The sequence below is a fragment of the Emydura macquarii genome, unplaced genomic scaffold (genome assembly GCF_026122565.2).
Source record: "Emydura macquarii macquarii isolate MOO-44397 ecotype Brisbane River unplaced genomic scaffold, CSIRO-AGI_Emac_v2 contig_1253, whole genome shotgun sequence".
NCBI classification, from domain to species: domain Eukaryota; kingdom Metazoa; phylum Chordata; order Testudines; family Chelidae; genus Emydura; species Emydura macquarii.
Genome location: NW_027131390.1, coordinates 54,235,215 through 54,251,720, shown reverse-complemented (window position 1 = coordinate 54,251,720; position 16,506 = coordinate 54,235,215). Strand labels below are relative to the sequence as shown.

At 43.3% G+C, this 16,506-nt stretch overlaps 1 protein-coding gene across 7 annotated transcripts in view; it reads left to right on the top strand.

The window, feature by feature from the left end:
* NRP2 (neuropilin 2) overlaps window positions 1-16,506 on the top strand; it is a 116,849-nt gene that overhangs the window by 73,528 nt on the left and 26,815 nt on the right. For 3 of the 7 annotated variants that reach the window (XM_067548835.1, XM_067548837.1, XM_067548838.1), the window contains exons 13-15: window positions 7,202-7,464; window positions 9,232-9,328; window positions 12,576-12,596. In XM_067548835.1, the coding sequence (XP_067404936.1) occupies window positions 7,202-7,464; window positions 9,232-9,328; window positions 12,576-12,596 (381 nt within the window). Of the gene's footprint in view, window positions 1-7,201; window positions 7,465-9,231; window positions 9,329-12,575; window positions 12,618-15,241; window positions 15,453-16,506 lie in introns of those variants that run through there. The other 4 variants (XM_067548834.1, XM_067548836.1, XM_067548839.1 and 1 more) reach the window with 3 other exon arrangements.

The following is a 16,506-nucleotide window of genomic DNA, read 5'->3' as shown; positions in this document are numbered from 1 at the left end:
AGAGAATTTCACTGCGGTTTTTGGTCTGTGGCCTGCTTCACTTTCAGGGACATAAGTGCTGCCATGCTTGGGTTGCAGATCGCAGCAGGGGAAGATTTATTTGTTTAAAGATGTTTCCAGTGGGGAAACATTTGCATTGCTCTGAAGTTTTGCAAGAGCTCATTTTGTAAAAAACAACAAGTGTTGAGCCATACTTAAGCTGCTGGTGACCCTTTTACCATCCTTGTGTTATTCCCATGAGGATTTAAGGGCTACATTTTATAGCAGTCCATGAGAATTTAGGCACGCCACTGAGTCAAGAAAAGTTTCGCTGTTAATTTCAGTGGAGTCGGATTTGGCTCCGTTCCGCAGCCCTTTACTCTCACAGAGCCAGACAGCAATATCCTTTCTTGTGCTGAATAGTGCCTGCCACCACGAGGGCTGCCAGTGAAGTTTGGGGGAATATTTGCAGTGTTACGTGTTGCTCAGTGACAGGAAGGGGGGCAGTCTGGCCCTTTGAGGCCCATCCCAATCACTTTGAAGTCAGTGGGAATGTTGCCGTTGATTCAGTTGGAGCAGAGTGAGCCGCCTGCTCCTCACGTGGTGAATGAACCTTGATCTTTGTGGGCTATGCCACCATCCCAACTGAGGGGGAGGTGAGTAGCTGCACTGCCCAAGGACAGACCATGAACCCCACTGTGAGTTACAATGATTCTTCCTTTGGTCCAGCCCTAAACCTGGTGCAGACCCCTTTACCTGGTGCAGCAGGGAGGCTGCTTGCGCCATCCCCGTGCACAAGAGGGAGAGCAGCACCCCTGCTGCAATGGCTGTTCTTCAGCCCCTCCTTGCCCCCTGCGATGCAGGTAGCCTGAACCGGGGAGAAAGGGAGTCCTTGTGTCCCTTAGCCTCCTGCACCAGAGCCAGAATCTGTCCCTAAAGGATTGGCAAAACTCCGATTAACTTCAGTGAAAGCAGTACTGGGCCCTAGGCTTATACAGAGATGAGTATTCCTTTCGTGGCTGATTCGTGGATGTTTGTATTCCTTTGCTGGTGTTTGGACCCATATACAAACACCCACAGATTACCTGTAAGCCTGGGGGGAGTATTCTCTGGAAAGCATTTTTTTAAAATGTTAGATAGGGGACTGACTCGTTCCAGGGATTCATGACAATGGCTCAGTGGCTAGTGACTCACAGGGTCAGGTTCTGAAAAGTGTGTGTGCCCAACATGTGTAACAAAATTTGATGCCTGGATTGTGCATTTAATGCCTTTATTTATGAATTGATGCCTTTAGCTGCACAAGCATAAAAGTGTGTAGGCACATATATCAAGGTGTGGGAGCCTATGTGCACACTCATTGGGTTCCTACAAAAGTGCGCAATTTCTATTGGCTTGTAGGTGGTCTTCATGGAAATATGGAGCAGATTATTTATCAGAAACATCTGGCTTTAACTACTACTTGAGTGTCTGAGGCGCTGAGCATTCACAGCTCCAATTCATGTGGCCCTCATCATTATATGAGAGCACCCCACAATCAGTATGAATTTTTAGCTTACCAACACCCCTAGGAGGTTGGGGAGTATGTCACAGATGGAGAGCAAAGTAGAGGGTAGATTAAATGACTTGTCCAGGGTCATATAGCAGGTCAGTAGCAGAGTTGGGAATTGAACTTAAGTCCAGTGCCCTATCCACTGAACCATCTACTGCAAGTTTGGAAGAGTAGAAGATAGATATAGATGCATAGACACAGATGGAAGCAGTAGTTGTGAATATAATGTAGAGATGGGAATCACAAACAGTAAAACCCTGCAGGTAACAGAAGGGCATGGTGACCTAAAGGAGAGGAATAATATATTTTCTTTAGCCAATATGAGGCAGGTGTTGGTGGGGTTTGGTGCTTTTACTGAAAATCCTAGAGGAACTAGCTCTGTAATAATGGTGAGCGCAGTGACTTGTGAAAAAGGTACAGGTAAATGCAAAGATCCTGCATAGAAGTAGCAGTTGTAAGTTAACAATGTCCGGTGAAGAAGAAATTCTATGGCCCTTGGCTGAGAATTATAATAATTGATTGTCTATATCCTACCCAATGTGTTCTGTTGGAACATCCCAGCTGTGCTGCTGTGACCATTCTGTGGAGCTGTTTTTCTTGGGAGCCAATTGTTGTGTATTCAGGAACGAAGTACAGATAGATTGACCTTGTGAGATAAGCTGCTGTAACAACTCATGATTTAAGCATGACCTGAGCCATGAGACTTCATCTTCTGCTGCACCTAATACTCTCTCAGATGGCTCACTCGTCAAAGGGGAAGGTACTAGCCAAAAGAAGTGCGTGTTGGCCAGATGGTTTGTTTGGATGATCGGTCTTGTGATTGATCTGGGGCTCGCTAAGGTGCATGGACAATTGATTATGCTGTTGTCTGGTTGGTGACAGTTGCATTTCGCACTCCTCTTGCGCTACTAAATCCAAATGCATCCATAAATCTCCACGGAAGTGGCAGAAGCACCATTTGAAGAAACAGCAGTAAGCTAAGATGCCTGAACAGATTTTTTCTGCGGTCCTGTGAACTGGCCTTTTGAACCTCTGATGCCAGTTCTGTGGGAGCCTTATCAACTGTGTCATTCGCAAGAACAGATGCTTTGAATCAAAGATCCAGGGAAGTGGCTGAAAAGCATTTTTTGAGCCTGAAAGGATTGATCAAATCTTCTATATAGTCTTTCTTCAAATATTTTAGCAACAGAAGAGATTTTCTTTCAGGTGTCTTCTCTGCACTGCAAGCCTTCCATTAACTGTGTCAAAAATATCAACTACAGGAACAGCGAGGCTCAGACATGCTGAGTCAGCAATTAGCACAACGGTGGCCTTGTTTAGTTGGTCTCAACATGTTCACAAGGCTTTTCATTAAGGTCCCTCCAGCCATTGCAGTGACCCACTAGTTTCATGTTCAAATGGCATAACAAGTAATGTCTGCCTTTGCTCAACTAGTCTCTCTAAACTGCATTATAAAGCACAAAAACACACCCAACAAAACCCACTGTCAACTGCAGGGTAGCCGTTAGTGGAATTGCCCAAAGAATGAGCACACCTGTGGATCACACTACTCGGTATTGTTCAAATAGGTCAAGACAGTGCTTTATCATCCCAAAAAGAGACCAGCTGAGAGTCCTTATAAACACGGGGAACTTAGAGTTTCAGCAGGCTACTCCATCTCTGAAAAAGGTTGTGTGGAAGCGATATTGGATTGTTTTTGGCAGCATTTCAGAAGTTTCTTTGATTTCACAAACTGATGGAAATGGGAACAATTAACAGGTCAAGTGAGCCAGGCTGTAAGTAGACACAACTCTACTGAAGTTAACATGTTTTCACTAGGACTGGATTTAGCCCCGTCTGTCTTCCTGGCCCAACCGTGATCACCTGTGTGCATTTGCACAAAGCAAGGTGCTGGTGGCATGTTTTCTTCAGCTATATAATTTGTGCAACCTCCTGGTTTTTCAGAGCCTTTAACTATCTTCAAGACCATCAGTGGAAGCTGGGGTTGCGCAGCACCTCACTCACTCAGGCTGCTTTTATTTAGATGCCTAAATGGAGATTGACTCTAGCTTTGGGAAATTGTGTATGCAGAGGCCACATTTAGGATCAAAGCCCTGTTGTGCTAGGTGCTGTACAAAAACATAGGAAGACATCCTACCTAGAACAGCTTACAATTCCAGGCACCAGTTCTGCAATTGGATCCACTCAGACAACCCCCTGGTATCAGACAGTGCCCTGTTGACTTGAGTAGGTCTCTCCAGAGGCACAACGATCTCATAGCAGGATCAAAGTCTAAGAAGACAAGCAAAAGTTTTCAAGTACATAAAAGATTGTTACGAGGAGGGAGAGAAATTGTTCTCCTTACCTTCTGAGGAGAGGACAAGAAGCAATTGCAACAAGGGCAGTTTAGGTTGGACATTAGGGAAAAACTTCCTAACTGTCAGGATAATTAAGCACTAGAATAAATTGCCTAGGGCGGTTGTGGAATCTTCATCATTGGAGTTTTTTAAGAGCAGGCCAGACAAACACCTGTCAGGGATGGTCTAGATAATATTTAGTCCTGCCATAAGTGCAGGGGATTGGACTAGATGACCTTACGAGATTCCTTCTGGTCCTACAATTCTATGATTCTGTGAACATGTGGAGGATGAGGATACAGTCAAATATACTCTATTTTCAGAAAGTGCTAAAAACTCAAAAATCCAAGTGGTGTTTTTATTCATGATGGTGACTTGCCTGAGAAGCAGTTCTAGTTTCAAGATAATTATACTATTGCTGGTTTTTTCTTTTTTCTTTTGAGGGGTTTTTTTGGGCAGAGGGGTTGGTTTTGTTTTTCTTTTGAAGAGACTGGTGGTAAATTATAGAAAGAGAATTTGCATTCTGGAGACCTTGACGACAGATTATATCTTATCACTGCTTATGCATGAAGTACTGCTTGTTCTTTTTGCTTCCTCCACTTGTTTATCTCTCACATCTCCTCCTCCACCACCACTCTGTGATGAATCACTAGATCCCCTCCTCCATTACAGAACAGCATGGGACTTTTTCAAGTGATTTTCATTCACGCGGGACTTGGCAAACACTCTTTGATCTTTTGTCTGCTGATGTTTGCATTAAAGTGGACAAATTCATATATATAACTCCAGTGAAGTCAGTGGAGTTTCACAAGGAATGAATGTGTCTCCATTATCTTTTTTATCACATGTCCAGGGAGGGCACAAATGTTTAATATTTTATTCAGACAAAATTGACTTTAGCTTCATTCAGCCGATGTAGGAGCAGCAGAAAATTGATGGTATTTTGCGGCGGGGGAGTCTGCTTTCTGGTGTTTTGAAACCTGAGCTCAGTCAATCTACAGGTCTCTGTTTTAAGTTCTGGAGACACATTTGATGTGATTTTCAAATTGCTCAGTGTTGAACTAACTCTTGTCCTGTTGATGATGGTGGTAAAACTTCAGTAGGAGCAGACTTAAACAATGGAGAGCTTTTCAAAATCCCACCCATCAAGGTCAAAGGGGCAAAGACAGCAGGAGTGCAGTAGAGAGATGAAGCTACAGATCTCTAGACGTAGTGTTAAGTATTGGTGGTATCCATGCTGGAGTGATGGAAAGGAGAAAAGGGCTGTCACATGGTATGCTAATGACACATACCAGCCATAGTTATAGGAGCTATGTTCATATTTGTATTGGATAGGCAAGAGAACTGGCACATAAAGTACAGTAATATCAACAGTAGCACTGCATTTCAGAATTGCAGGGTTTCCACATATTGTACTACAAGAATAGTACATAGAGTGGACCAATGGTTTTTATGTGGAATTTATTCTAAAGCCATGGGTAGATAAAGATTGAGTAGTCTAGATTAACCCAGCAACATGCAGTGCTGGAGGTCTTTTGCTGCTACATTCATTTCTAAGTCCAGTTACATCTGTGGACTTCATCTGTGTGGTCACATATGGTTGGCCTTTATAGGTACCGCTGTCTGTTCCTCCTCCCTGGGGATTATCATAAAGTATGTTTATAGTCCGAAAAGTGACTTGTGTGTTTTAAAAAAAGCACCACTGTACTCAGCATACGTGCTCCTTGTGTTTAATACTATCCGAGTCATATTTGCTTACTTACAAAAACAAGTTCATTCTCCTCTATACACTTCAGGGCCAATCCAGCTACAGCATGGAAAAACTGAGAGGTGGGCTTCATTCTGACTCATGTGTCATCAACAAAATTGTCAGCTAGGTTTTGATTGCAAAGTACTTATCACTGGTGATGAAAAGAGTCACAAGAAACACAGCCTGATAAGCTTGATATCAAGATACGAGGATGCAATGCTGGCAGTTAGAAAAATCAACTTCAAATTCCAGGCAGAATAAATATGAAACCCCCCACAATGTCATTATTACAGAGTAATTTTTTCTGACTATAAATGCACTGTAACTTGTCCTAATTACATCAATCTTTGGTTTATGCTTTCCGTTTTCATTATCGGTATCCTACCACACTTTGGCTGCTGATGAAAAAGACATCCCTTACTGCTTTGTCTCAGGCTTTTATTTATACGGTATTTCTCTTTCAGATGCTAGACAACACAGAAGTACTGAGTTTATGCTTGATACAACACAGGTTTTCTAACTCCTGTAACGTCTCTTGATTTAGCTGGATTGTTTGGAATGTAGACATTCTCGGCAGGGATATTTTGTCTCAGTCCCTGTAAAATCCTAGTCTCCACAGAATTCTCTTCTCTAAATTTGTCTGTCACTATTGGTTTTCATTCACATACATACATCTCCGTCTTCCCAACATCAGGAACAAAGTTTTCAGTTTCTTTTCTATACCAATCTCTCCCTCCCAACAGCTACCACCCTACATACATCCCCTCCATGAAATGGTGCTGAATGAATGTGCAGCAGTGTATTCATTTGGCTTTATAATGAGAAATACCTCAGGATTGCCCTGCCTATGGTATTTTGCTGGTATCCATGTAATCCTCTGAGACTATGTTCTGAGCTAGTTCGTGCTGAATGTACAGCAGGAACTGACACACTCATTCTTTCTGTCCATTTTTTCATTCAGCACCAGTAGAAATGAAGTCCAGTATTCATGTTCCAAATAGCCAGAAAATAAACCCAGTTTTGGTATGTGTTCAAACCTGAACATGAAGTTCACCTGGCTGTGTATACAGCAAATGATTCAATAAACAATTGTGTGTGAGTTTAATTCACTAGATGATACTCACAATCAGTGCCCCTTACTGTCTACAGTGTAGGTTCTAAGGACCAGCATACTCCAGGAAGCAAAGTATGAGCTGATGTCCTTTAGAAGAACCAGTAGATGAAGCATCACACAAAGAATATTTTGGGACTCCATTTTAAAACCTGGATATCCAAGTTAGGACACCCAACTTCATCCCTAGGTACTCAAATCAAGGGGTAACCAAAGACCCATTTAAGGCTCTTGTTCCCATTTGAGCATCCAGGTATAGATCCAAATGCCCTAACTTAACTACCTAGGTTTGCAAATTGTCCAATTAACAGGTGGAAACATAACCAATCCTATGGGAGAACTTCTCCTTTGGATGCGAACAATAAAGTGTCATTACCTGAGTTTATCATCTGCAGCTGAGAACTGGAAGGGGTAACACTCATTACAAATGCTAACAGGTGATCTGATCAGGTTTTACTTCTTTTCTCTTGGAACAGAGGGTAAAAACTACTTGCGGCTACAGACCAGTGGAAGGAGAGAGGACCAGCACACTCGGCTTGTCAGCCCCATAATCTACTTGCCCAGGAGTGCTATCTGCCTGGTGTTCCAGTACTGGGCATCCGGCGGGAGTGGGATAATGCTGCAGGTGTGGCGGGAAGCGAACCAGGAGAGTAAGCTGTTGTGGATCATCTCAGAAGACCAAGGAGATGAGTGGAGAGAGGGACGGATCATTCTGCCAAGCTACGACATGGAGTATCAAGTAAGATGATAAAGGGCCATTTGTTCTGAGCTTCCAGGGGATTTTAGTGATACTTCTGTCAATATTTCAAAGGGCTGTGCCCATTCATCATTAGGGAACGTTGTTGAGCTGAGCTGTTTTCATTGTATTTCTCATGTTGCTATAGTAACTAAATAAAACTCTATTTGTTATTCAGAATGTGCCTATCTTTATACACAGACTTAGGGCTTTGTTCATCCTGGTGCCTTTTATATTCCTGAAATCTCCCCTTTTACAAATATTTTCCTCCGCTTTCTTTTAGATGATTATCAGGTAATCTGACAAGAGACACAAAGCCCTAAGGAACCAAACACAAACAAATCCTGCCATCAGAAAGGTGGGGAGGTGGGAGGGAGGGAGCCCACTCTGAAAGAGAAAATGAAAAAAACAAACAAACACCACTTTCCTGACCTTGGCTCCAAGTCTGGGTGCTGAGGGAAGGTGTGGGTAAAATCAGCTCTGTGTAACAAGACCTGTGTCTGAGACCAGAAGGCAAGTAAAGAGTATGGACTAAGGACCAGATCCTGCCTCCATTATGTCAGTGGGAAGAGGATCGGGCCCACATAGATAAGACTCACGTGCCCAGTCCTGTAAGACCTCTCAAAGCTGCCAGTACCCCATTGTAAAGTTAATGAAAGGGCCACACATGTAGAGTTTGCAGGATAGTGTATCAATCTCTTCCCCAGCCAAACAGAAAGTACTGCTGGCTGGTAAGGCAAGCTGAAATATAACCAGCTCGCCAGAGAACATGTGCTGCCTATTATTACTTATTAATGAGTCTTGTCACTGACTCAGCACTGTCCAAAACAGAATGGAAAACATGGTCCTTGCCCCATGGAACTGAGGGCCTGACACTGCAAAACTCCCAGTTGACGTTGGGGGAGGACTGCAGGATTGGGCTCTAAAGTTAGCAGTGGAAAGGCTACAAACATGAAGCAAAGGTCTTTTCACCAGTCTCCCTAAAGATGTATGGCTGGTCGGTGTGTGTTCCTTTGGCTTTTAAATAAAATATTAATACACACAATGTGCTTACACATAAGGGTACTTGGATTTAGATAGTACTTTGCATGTTAAAAGTGCTGTACAGACATTAACTAACTGAATAATTACTTAAATAATGCAGCTATTTGCACTTAGCATTTTTCATAGCTAGCTAGTCTATTAATTTTTTGAGAAAAAGTTTGGCTCAGTGATGAAATAATGACAAATATGCCCACCTCCTGCAGTGTGTTGGTACTTATTATCACTTTAAACTTACTACAGGTACTAACCCTCTTTTTTATCATGGCCTGTTTTTGGTATTAACTCAATGGCTGGTATAAATAGGTGTTGCTCCATTGACTTCAATGGAACTATGCTGATTCACCCCTGCTGAGGAACTGACCCATGATAACTAATGAAACCTCAAATCGATTGGCCTGGCTTGTACTCCCTAAAAAATGCATTTTATTCAAACCAGCTGCGAATTAGGAATCCAACTGTTATTGGGCCAAATGATGCACTTCTTGCCGAGTTTTCACTCAGTCCCTACTCAGACAGAACTCTCACTGCCAATGGAAGTTTGCCTCTGTGAGGACTGGTAAAAACTGGCTAAGGTCACCAGGATTTGGCCTGTTGCCATTAGCTCCTCAGGGGTGACCTAAAAGTGGGCAGCATATTTCCTTCTCTTTCTCCCAAGGGAACAAGGACTCTTGCACTGTCTGGGAGTGGAAGCTTAATGGTGACATTTCTGTTCTGATTTACTTGCAGATTGTGTTCGAGGGTGTTATAAGGAAAGGACATTTGGGAGAAATTGCCATCGATGATATCCGGATAGGCTCTGATATCTCCCTAGAGAATTGTATGGGTATGTAAACATCTGTCTACCGGATTCATAGATTTTTAAGGCCAGAATGGATCTTTGTGCTATCTAGTCTGATCTCCAGCATAACACAGCCGTGGAATTACACCCGGCGATTCTGGTATCCTCTCGGCTGCACCAAATTAGGCAAGGAAACATAGTTGCCTGCAGCAAAATTAGTCCAGTTCATGAGAGCCTTTGTTTCTAGGATTCTGCCAAGGGACCAGAACTCTTCCCCTGCCTGAGTGATGGTACTTTTCTGGATTTCAATAAAGCTGCTCTTTGTGTCTGAAGGAAATCAGAAAAAATAAGTCCCTAGGGTACACAGGTACTGATGGGACTGGTAGCAAAGGCATCACGGGGGATAAATATGTCTACAAAGGAGGGCTGAAACAATAGATGGGCTTATTAAAGAATACGCTGCATGAAAAGGACATTCACAAAATTTAAAAAGAAAGCGCTAGACAAAAGAAACCAGCTGCCAGTCAGCATTACATGCTTGGAGGGGCTGATGGGTTCAATAGGAGCCTTGTCTAATGAGAAATAAATAGCAGAGGGGTTTTATAGCAGTGTTAACACAATAATAAAAGAGATTCTGGTACTAGAATTCATCATTTCCCAATCCAGGGCAAAAGTCAGGTAGACAGGTTCATTAAACATGAAAGCTACATAAGCTTTAAAACCGTTTATTAGCAGTTTACTACTGGAATGGTAATTCAACCCTGTTCATCTCTCTAGCCTACCCATCCCTCTCTTGTATTTAGATAATGGCAGTCACCATCTCATGAACATGGGTTAGAGTCTGCTATGATGTTCATTCCCATTGATTTCAATGTCACGGCAGCATCTGGCCCTTGATGAGTGGTGGGTGGAGTTGAACTACATAAAATATCTAATTAGTAGGGCCTGTGTTGACAGATGTCCGTGGGAGTGAGCATCCCCTTCTGTACAGCTGCAGGAGAGGTGATTGGTTGTTACACATCTCCTAAGGGGTCACATCCAACTGGACTGAAATCAATCAGAGTCTTTCCATTGGAGTTGGCCGTGGCCCAAGATGCACAGCAGAGCTTCTCCTGTGGACTTTGAAAGGTTCACCTCAGCAAGATGACTCTGCACAGGTGGAGTGTCAAGTTGCCAGAGGCCTCCTACACTCAGCAAAATAGGACACTTCGAAGAGCAAGAAAATGAACCACACATGACAGCTGTTAGTCACGTTGCTTAATGCACCACTGGAAGGCTCAGATATTGCAGTAATGAGTGCAGGACAAGAACCTGAATAGAATAGAATAGAATAGAATAGAGGGCAGCAACTTATCCTAGAGTGGTTCTGAGCTCCGAGGGTCCCAGTTTCTTTGAAGCTTTGAACTCTATTGACCACTTGCCCTCATGCCAAAAGAGCTAATGTTGCATGTGTAATATTCTGTGTTGGTATTTGACAAACATGGCACAGTTTCCATAGCATACAAAAAGAAACACAAATAATGAATAATGCTAATAATTTTTTTCTAGCTTTTTTAAAATACTCAAACTTGTCTAATTAGCCAATATTTTGTTTTTATCTACAATGTAAGTAAAAGCTTTAAGTGTCGAAACAAAGCCCTTTGTAAGTCATAAAGATCCAAAAAACATTAGACACTAGCTCTAAAAATTGCTTCAAACTGCTACATAGATTTACTTGCATCTTTTCAGGAATTTAAATCTGGATCTATGAACCTAACAGTAAATTGTGATATTTTGGTTTTGATCATGCCTGACAAATGGATTGTAAAATGGTTTTAACTGAAAAATTTAATGCTACCTCGACTGTAGGATCGCTTTTGAAGCCACGATAGTAATATGAAACAATAGCTGCATACCACATTCCCTCTGTGTCAGCACCATAAAAGTAACTGACAAGGGTAACAGGCTACTGTTTTTAAAATGTAATCCTGGGAAGTAATCTGATTCCTTTTCAGCCTAAAAAGAACTCTACCTCACAATAATTTTTCCTTTGGAAAACCTGTCACTTGTGGTCTGAACTTGAGGGGTGAGTTCACAGTGCTGTTTGCAGCCACAGCCTGATTACGTGCCTCACAGGCGTATAGCAGAAGTAATCTAAAAATAATCAGAAGTGTGTTACTTTTGTGAGCACACAATCACTAATAAGCATGGATTATTGTTTTTCAGGTCCAGTAATTTGTAATAGTACTTCTTCTTGTACTTCTTCAAAATAACTTCAAAAAAATCACACTCATTTGTTTATTGGAACTGGAAACCAGAGGGATGCATGGCTAGCCAGAAGTGACATGGCGCCCCCCTGTGAAAACTGAAATGTAGAAACGGGCTTAAATCAAAACCCCAGATCCAAACCCCCCTGACCTTTTAGGCTGCTTTGGAATCTGAACACCGATTCAGATCTGAATTCAGCAGCAGCCTCCTCGCTCTATAACGAGTGAATCTCTGAATTCAAACACTTCTACTCTTGGGGCATATTTTACCATGAAGTCTGGATCTAAATCCAACTTTTCACCTCAGGCCCATCTCAGACTGAAGCAGGGGTCCTGAGATTCTCTGCAAGATTGTGAAATCCCCACTCCCCGTTCCATGGAGAGGCTCCTGTGAATTAGTGTTTTGCAGACTGTGGGTTGGGAGAAGGTTCTAGGTGGGTCATGGGCTTGGTGCAGAGGGGAGCCCCCAGGGCCCCGCTGGCTGAGTATGTAGAGTGAATCCACCCTGCACTCATCCCACAGCATCAGCTCCTGTCCTGCTCCAGCAGCTAGGCCAAATCTAAGTAATGCTGCAACCCAGCAAGCTAGATCACAGTGACCAGAGTGGGGAGCTGGGCCCAGACTCGTGGGCCAGGAGCTGCCACTGCCAGCTGAGTGCAGGGCGGGCTTGCACTCCAAAACCATCCCCCCAGCCCCAGGCCAGGGTTAGGGTTACAATGCCAGGGCAGAGAGTGCCGCTGCAGTTGGTCAGTGCTTCCTCACAAGGCGAGGAGGAGAAGGATGGTGGCCTATTATTTTGGACCCTGAGGGGATCACAAAAAAAGATTATACGCAGTTCGTGAGTTGCCTTAGTAAAAAGTTTGGGAAGCACGGGATTAGGGCTGCCTATATGGACACAGGGGACCCCTGTGTCCTGTGACCCAGATGCCGACGTCTCGCCTGAGGAGATGTCACCGATAAGTGACTACAGACGCATCAGATGTAATCTTCTGTTTGTTTTAAACAGCCTCCTCTCTAAAACCAGAATATATTTTTTCCCTTTGCAGAACCCATCACAGCTTTCCCAGGTGAGAACTTCTACATTCCAGGTAACACTGCACTTATTTTGGTCATTTCCCTGATGGCATGATTTCATTGTTGGTTTCTGTTTTATAAACTGGTGTGTGTGTGTGTATGAAAATAATATGTACTATTCCTAGACAAGAGAAACTGCAAATGTGCAGTATGTCTTCCCAACAGCAGATGGCACTAGGCTATGCACTCTGCCTGGAGGGAGGAAGAGGGGATAGCAGAATAGCCTTTGCTACCTCGTGTCTAATTAAAGTTAGGAAACCCATAATCGAGACAAATAAGAAGATTGAGATAAAGTGCTTTGCTTTGCTTTGCAATGCCCAGTGAGGAGCAACGAAGCTTAAAATGTAGGACCCAGGAGTAAAGGGAAACCACTGATAGACTTAACCAAAAAAGCTGGTAGTGAATTAAAAGTGAAATGAGGTGGCAGTGATTTATCTTAGCATGGAGATGGTTGCTTTCCAGCATACATATGCCAAGGCTATTAGTGAGGTACAGTGGCAGCAGGCCTGCTTGCAAGAGGAGGGAAATTAGGAAGTAGAATTGAAAGAACAACTGCCACAAGGAGTGTGGAAGTTGACATTCAATAAAAGGGGAAACAAGGAGAAATGGTGCATTGAATAGCATAATGCTAGTCTAAAGAATAGAAAATGGGATTCTTCTCTTTGATCAAACCTACAGAGTAAAACAAAAGGAAGAGGAATTCAGAGCGAGTGAGTGCCCTGCTCATTACACATGTTTCTGGTTCAGCAAGGATGCTGTTTTCTACACTGAAAAAGTATGAGCTGTCCTCTTTTGGGGAAGATTTTTCATCTCTTTTTCATTGTCTAATGCTCACTACGTCTCTAGAAGTGAATGTGTAGATTGTCAAACTCCAAAGAAGGAAATCCTTAGTTTTAAAAGGCATTCTGCCTAGTTAAAATGGCCCCTTTATTTTCAGCTGGTTATGATATCCTTCCTGACTTCCTCTCCTACACTGTTGCATGGAATTGCTGGTGCACTGTAAAAGTTGTTGGGTTTCACCCCAGAAGTGGCTGCATTTCAGTGATTGGGGAAGCCGCTCCTTTGTCAACAATTTGCAAAATGCTTTAGGATTCATGATTCTGGATGAAAATTATCCAAAGCCAACTGAAGTTGCCAGAGAGTCTTGCATTGACTTCAGTGGGGTTTGGACCAGCCTTTAAGTCATTAGCATGAAAAGGGGCACACTCAAGAGTTAACAGTGAGCTAATTTTATAGTTATGGTGATATTCTTAATGTCAGTATTCTAGGTATTTTGGCTTGTTTGTTTATAGGCTAATTATATATTCTTCCACTGAGACTGTCAGCCTTGGGGAGAAGCTGGTATGCTATTCTAGCCCGATGGTCAAAAGCCCTGTGACCATTACACAGACCATTCCTGTATGCTGCTATATAATGTACTTTCTTTTCTTAAAGGCTCTAACCATCTGGTGTCCTTGGGCTCTTTCCTTCCAAGCTTCCTTTGAGACTGTGTCATACTGGCACTTCTGCCAGAGTAGCGCCTAGGGGCACACTGGCACCCCGGGGCTCTCTGTAGAGAACTTCTGCAGAGCATTCAGAGACAGACTTTGGGACATGAACTGAAAATAATGGGTGAAATCCTGGCCCTGTTGAAATCAGTAGCAAAACTTCCACTGACTTGAGTAGACCTACGGATTCACCCAGGGCACTCACATGTGCAGGCAAAAGTAGGAGAAAGGTGGTCCTGGCTGGAGACCTTCATCCAGGAACATCCCTCCCAGGGGCTGGAAACTGAGGGAGGAGGTTATCATCAGCTAAATACCTCCCACCTGTGAGCTCTCCCAGGCATGGCCGATGGGAAGAAACAGAGGGGTAGATGGGCCAGGCATGCAGTAGGAGGAAGCGGGAACAAGAGCTTTCTGCGGGGCAGGGAGGAGAGTAGAGGTCTTCAGGCTGATTGTTGTGTCCCAGGGGCGATGGAAATACCAGCTGTTCTCCCCGTTCCCCACCCTGTGTTCACATGCACTGATTCGTTCACTCTCACTCAACAGTAAATCCCAGGCCAGCTGTTTGTTTGTTTATTTTAAAATGTGCAGCAGCCTTTGGTTTCTAGCTGGTGAAAGTGATCAACAAAGGCTGAGTCTTAGGCTAAAGCAGAGGTGTCTAAAGAGCGCGCTCTTACCTGAAGGCGGCCAATACAGTCCTATTTTTATGACTGTTATTACTCCATAAATGTGCTCGGGCCCACCATCCCCTTTACTGTTGAGGTGCTGCTCCGGGTCCCATCATGCAATACTCCATCTCAATCCAGAGACTGAGCACACAAATCAAGATGGAGTGTTACATGGTAGGACCTGTGGTCTCCACGCGACTCATCTCTGTTTCAAGGAGGAGGATGGCTGGAATCAACTTATTCTTATGCAATTAGATGCATCCCTGTGGCTCCTGACAGGACAAAATTCATGCTCCCCTACATTAATGTTCTTTTAATATCCAGAAAAAACTGTGCTTTCTCAAAGGGCAGGTTAAAAAAACACAGATGGTTTAACAATAAAACATTGTAGGTATATGGGCCATGGTAAGTCTAATGTACATCTCAGCTAGTGGGTCAGTCTTTGATGAGACCAGTCAAGTGTACATAAACTATGCCATGTTTCAGATATGGAGCATCTGACCCTTACGAAAGAGGCACTACAAGAACCAGTGTCTGGAAGCTGAATCAAGCTAGACAAATTCAGGAGCAAGTTTTTAATCCTTACCACAACTTCCCTGGGGACATGGTAGATTCTCCATCACCTGAAGTCTTCGAATTAAAAATGGATGTCTTTCTAAGAGATATGATCTAGCTCAGGCAGCAGTTATGGGCTTGATACAGGAGTCACTTGGCCTGTCTTATATAGTAGGTCAGACTAGATGATCATAATGGTCCCTTCTGGCCTTAAACTCTATGAATCTAACCTATGAAAAACCCCGCCATGTTAATAGTTCATATTGGCATACATTTCAGTGGTTTTAAGAGGAACAGATCTGTGAAAATGGTTGCAGCACAGGGACACAGACAACATTTTAGGGGTTCTAGACATATTTTTTCTCCTTTTTTCCTTGATGATTTTTATTCTTGCCTAACTAAATCTTTGGTTTTAATGTTAAATCCTGAAATTGCTGTTTGGTTGAGGGTGGGGGGCAGGGGAAGTGATATCAGAGGGTACTGTGTGTAGATAGGACAAGGGTGAACATCAGCACACGCGAGGTGTGCACACACAAAACGTCCCAGGTCCTGTGATCGAATCAGATTTACAATGATATGCATTGCACCATAAAACAAAGTGCACAGAAACCTGTCTGAAACAGAAAGGCCCCCTTTTTTTTAGAAGCAGGGCTCTACTGAATGAAAGAGGAGAGAGCTTGGGATGTGTGGGAGAACGTAAGGGAGACGTAGTTAAGAGGATGTTTTTTTTCATCTTAGCAGAGCACTTTTCTATATATAAAATAAACTTCCAGAAAACTGAGCCAATAAAAACAGAGCCAATAACATCCGTGTTATGCATATACTGAATGGCCTGGCAGGTATTTTTAGCAGTTGACAGCATAAGGAAGAACTATTGTTAATGTTACGAGTTGGTTTTGTTAACACTTGGAGACAAAGGAGTGTGATTCCTTAAATACTTGAGTTGCTAAATTGACCCTCCAGACCTCTGCTATCTCCTCAGCCTACCTTGGGCCAGTGTGATGTAGTAATTAAAGTGAGAGACCTGGGTCTAGATCCTTGGGACTGGCCACGCTGCACTCAGCTCTGAATCTTAGTGGGGTGGAGCAGAGGTGGCTTGAAGCCATCCTTATGCCCTCCCAGTTTTGAGCTGGCCTTGGCCAGGCTCAGTTCCCGGAGCAGTTAGAGTAGCGCAAGGTTTGCTCTAACTTTAATGA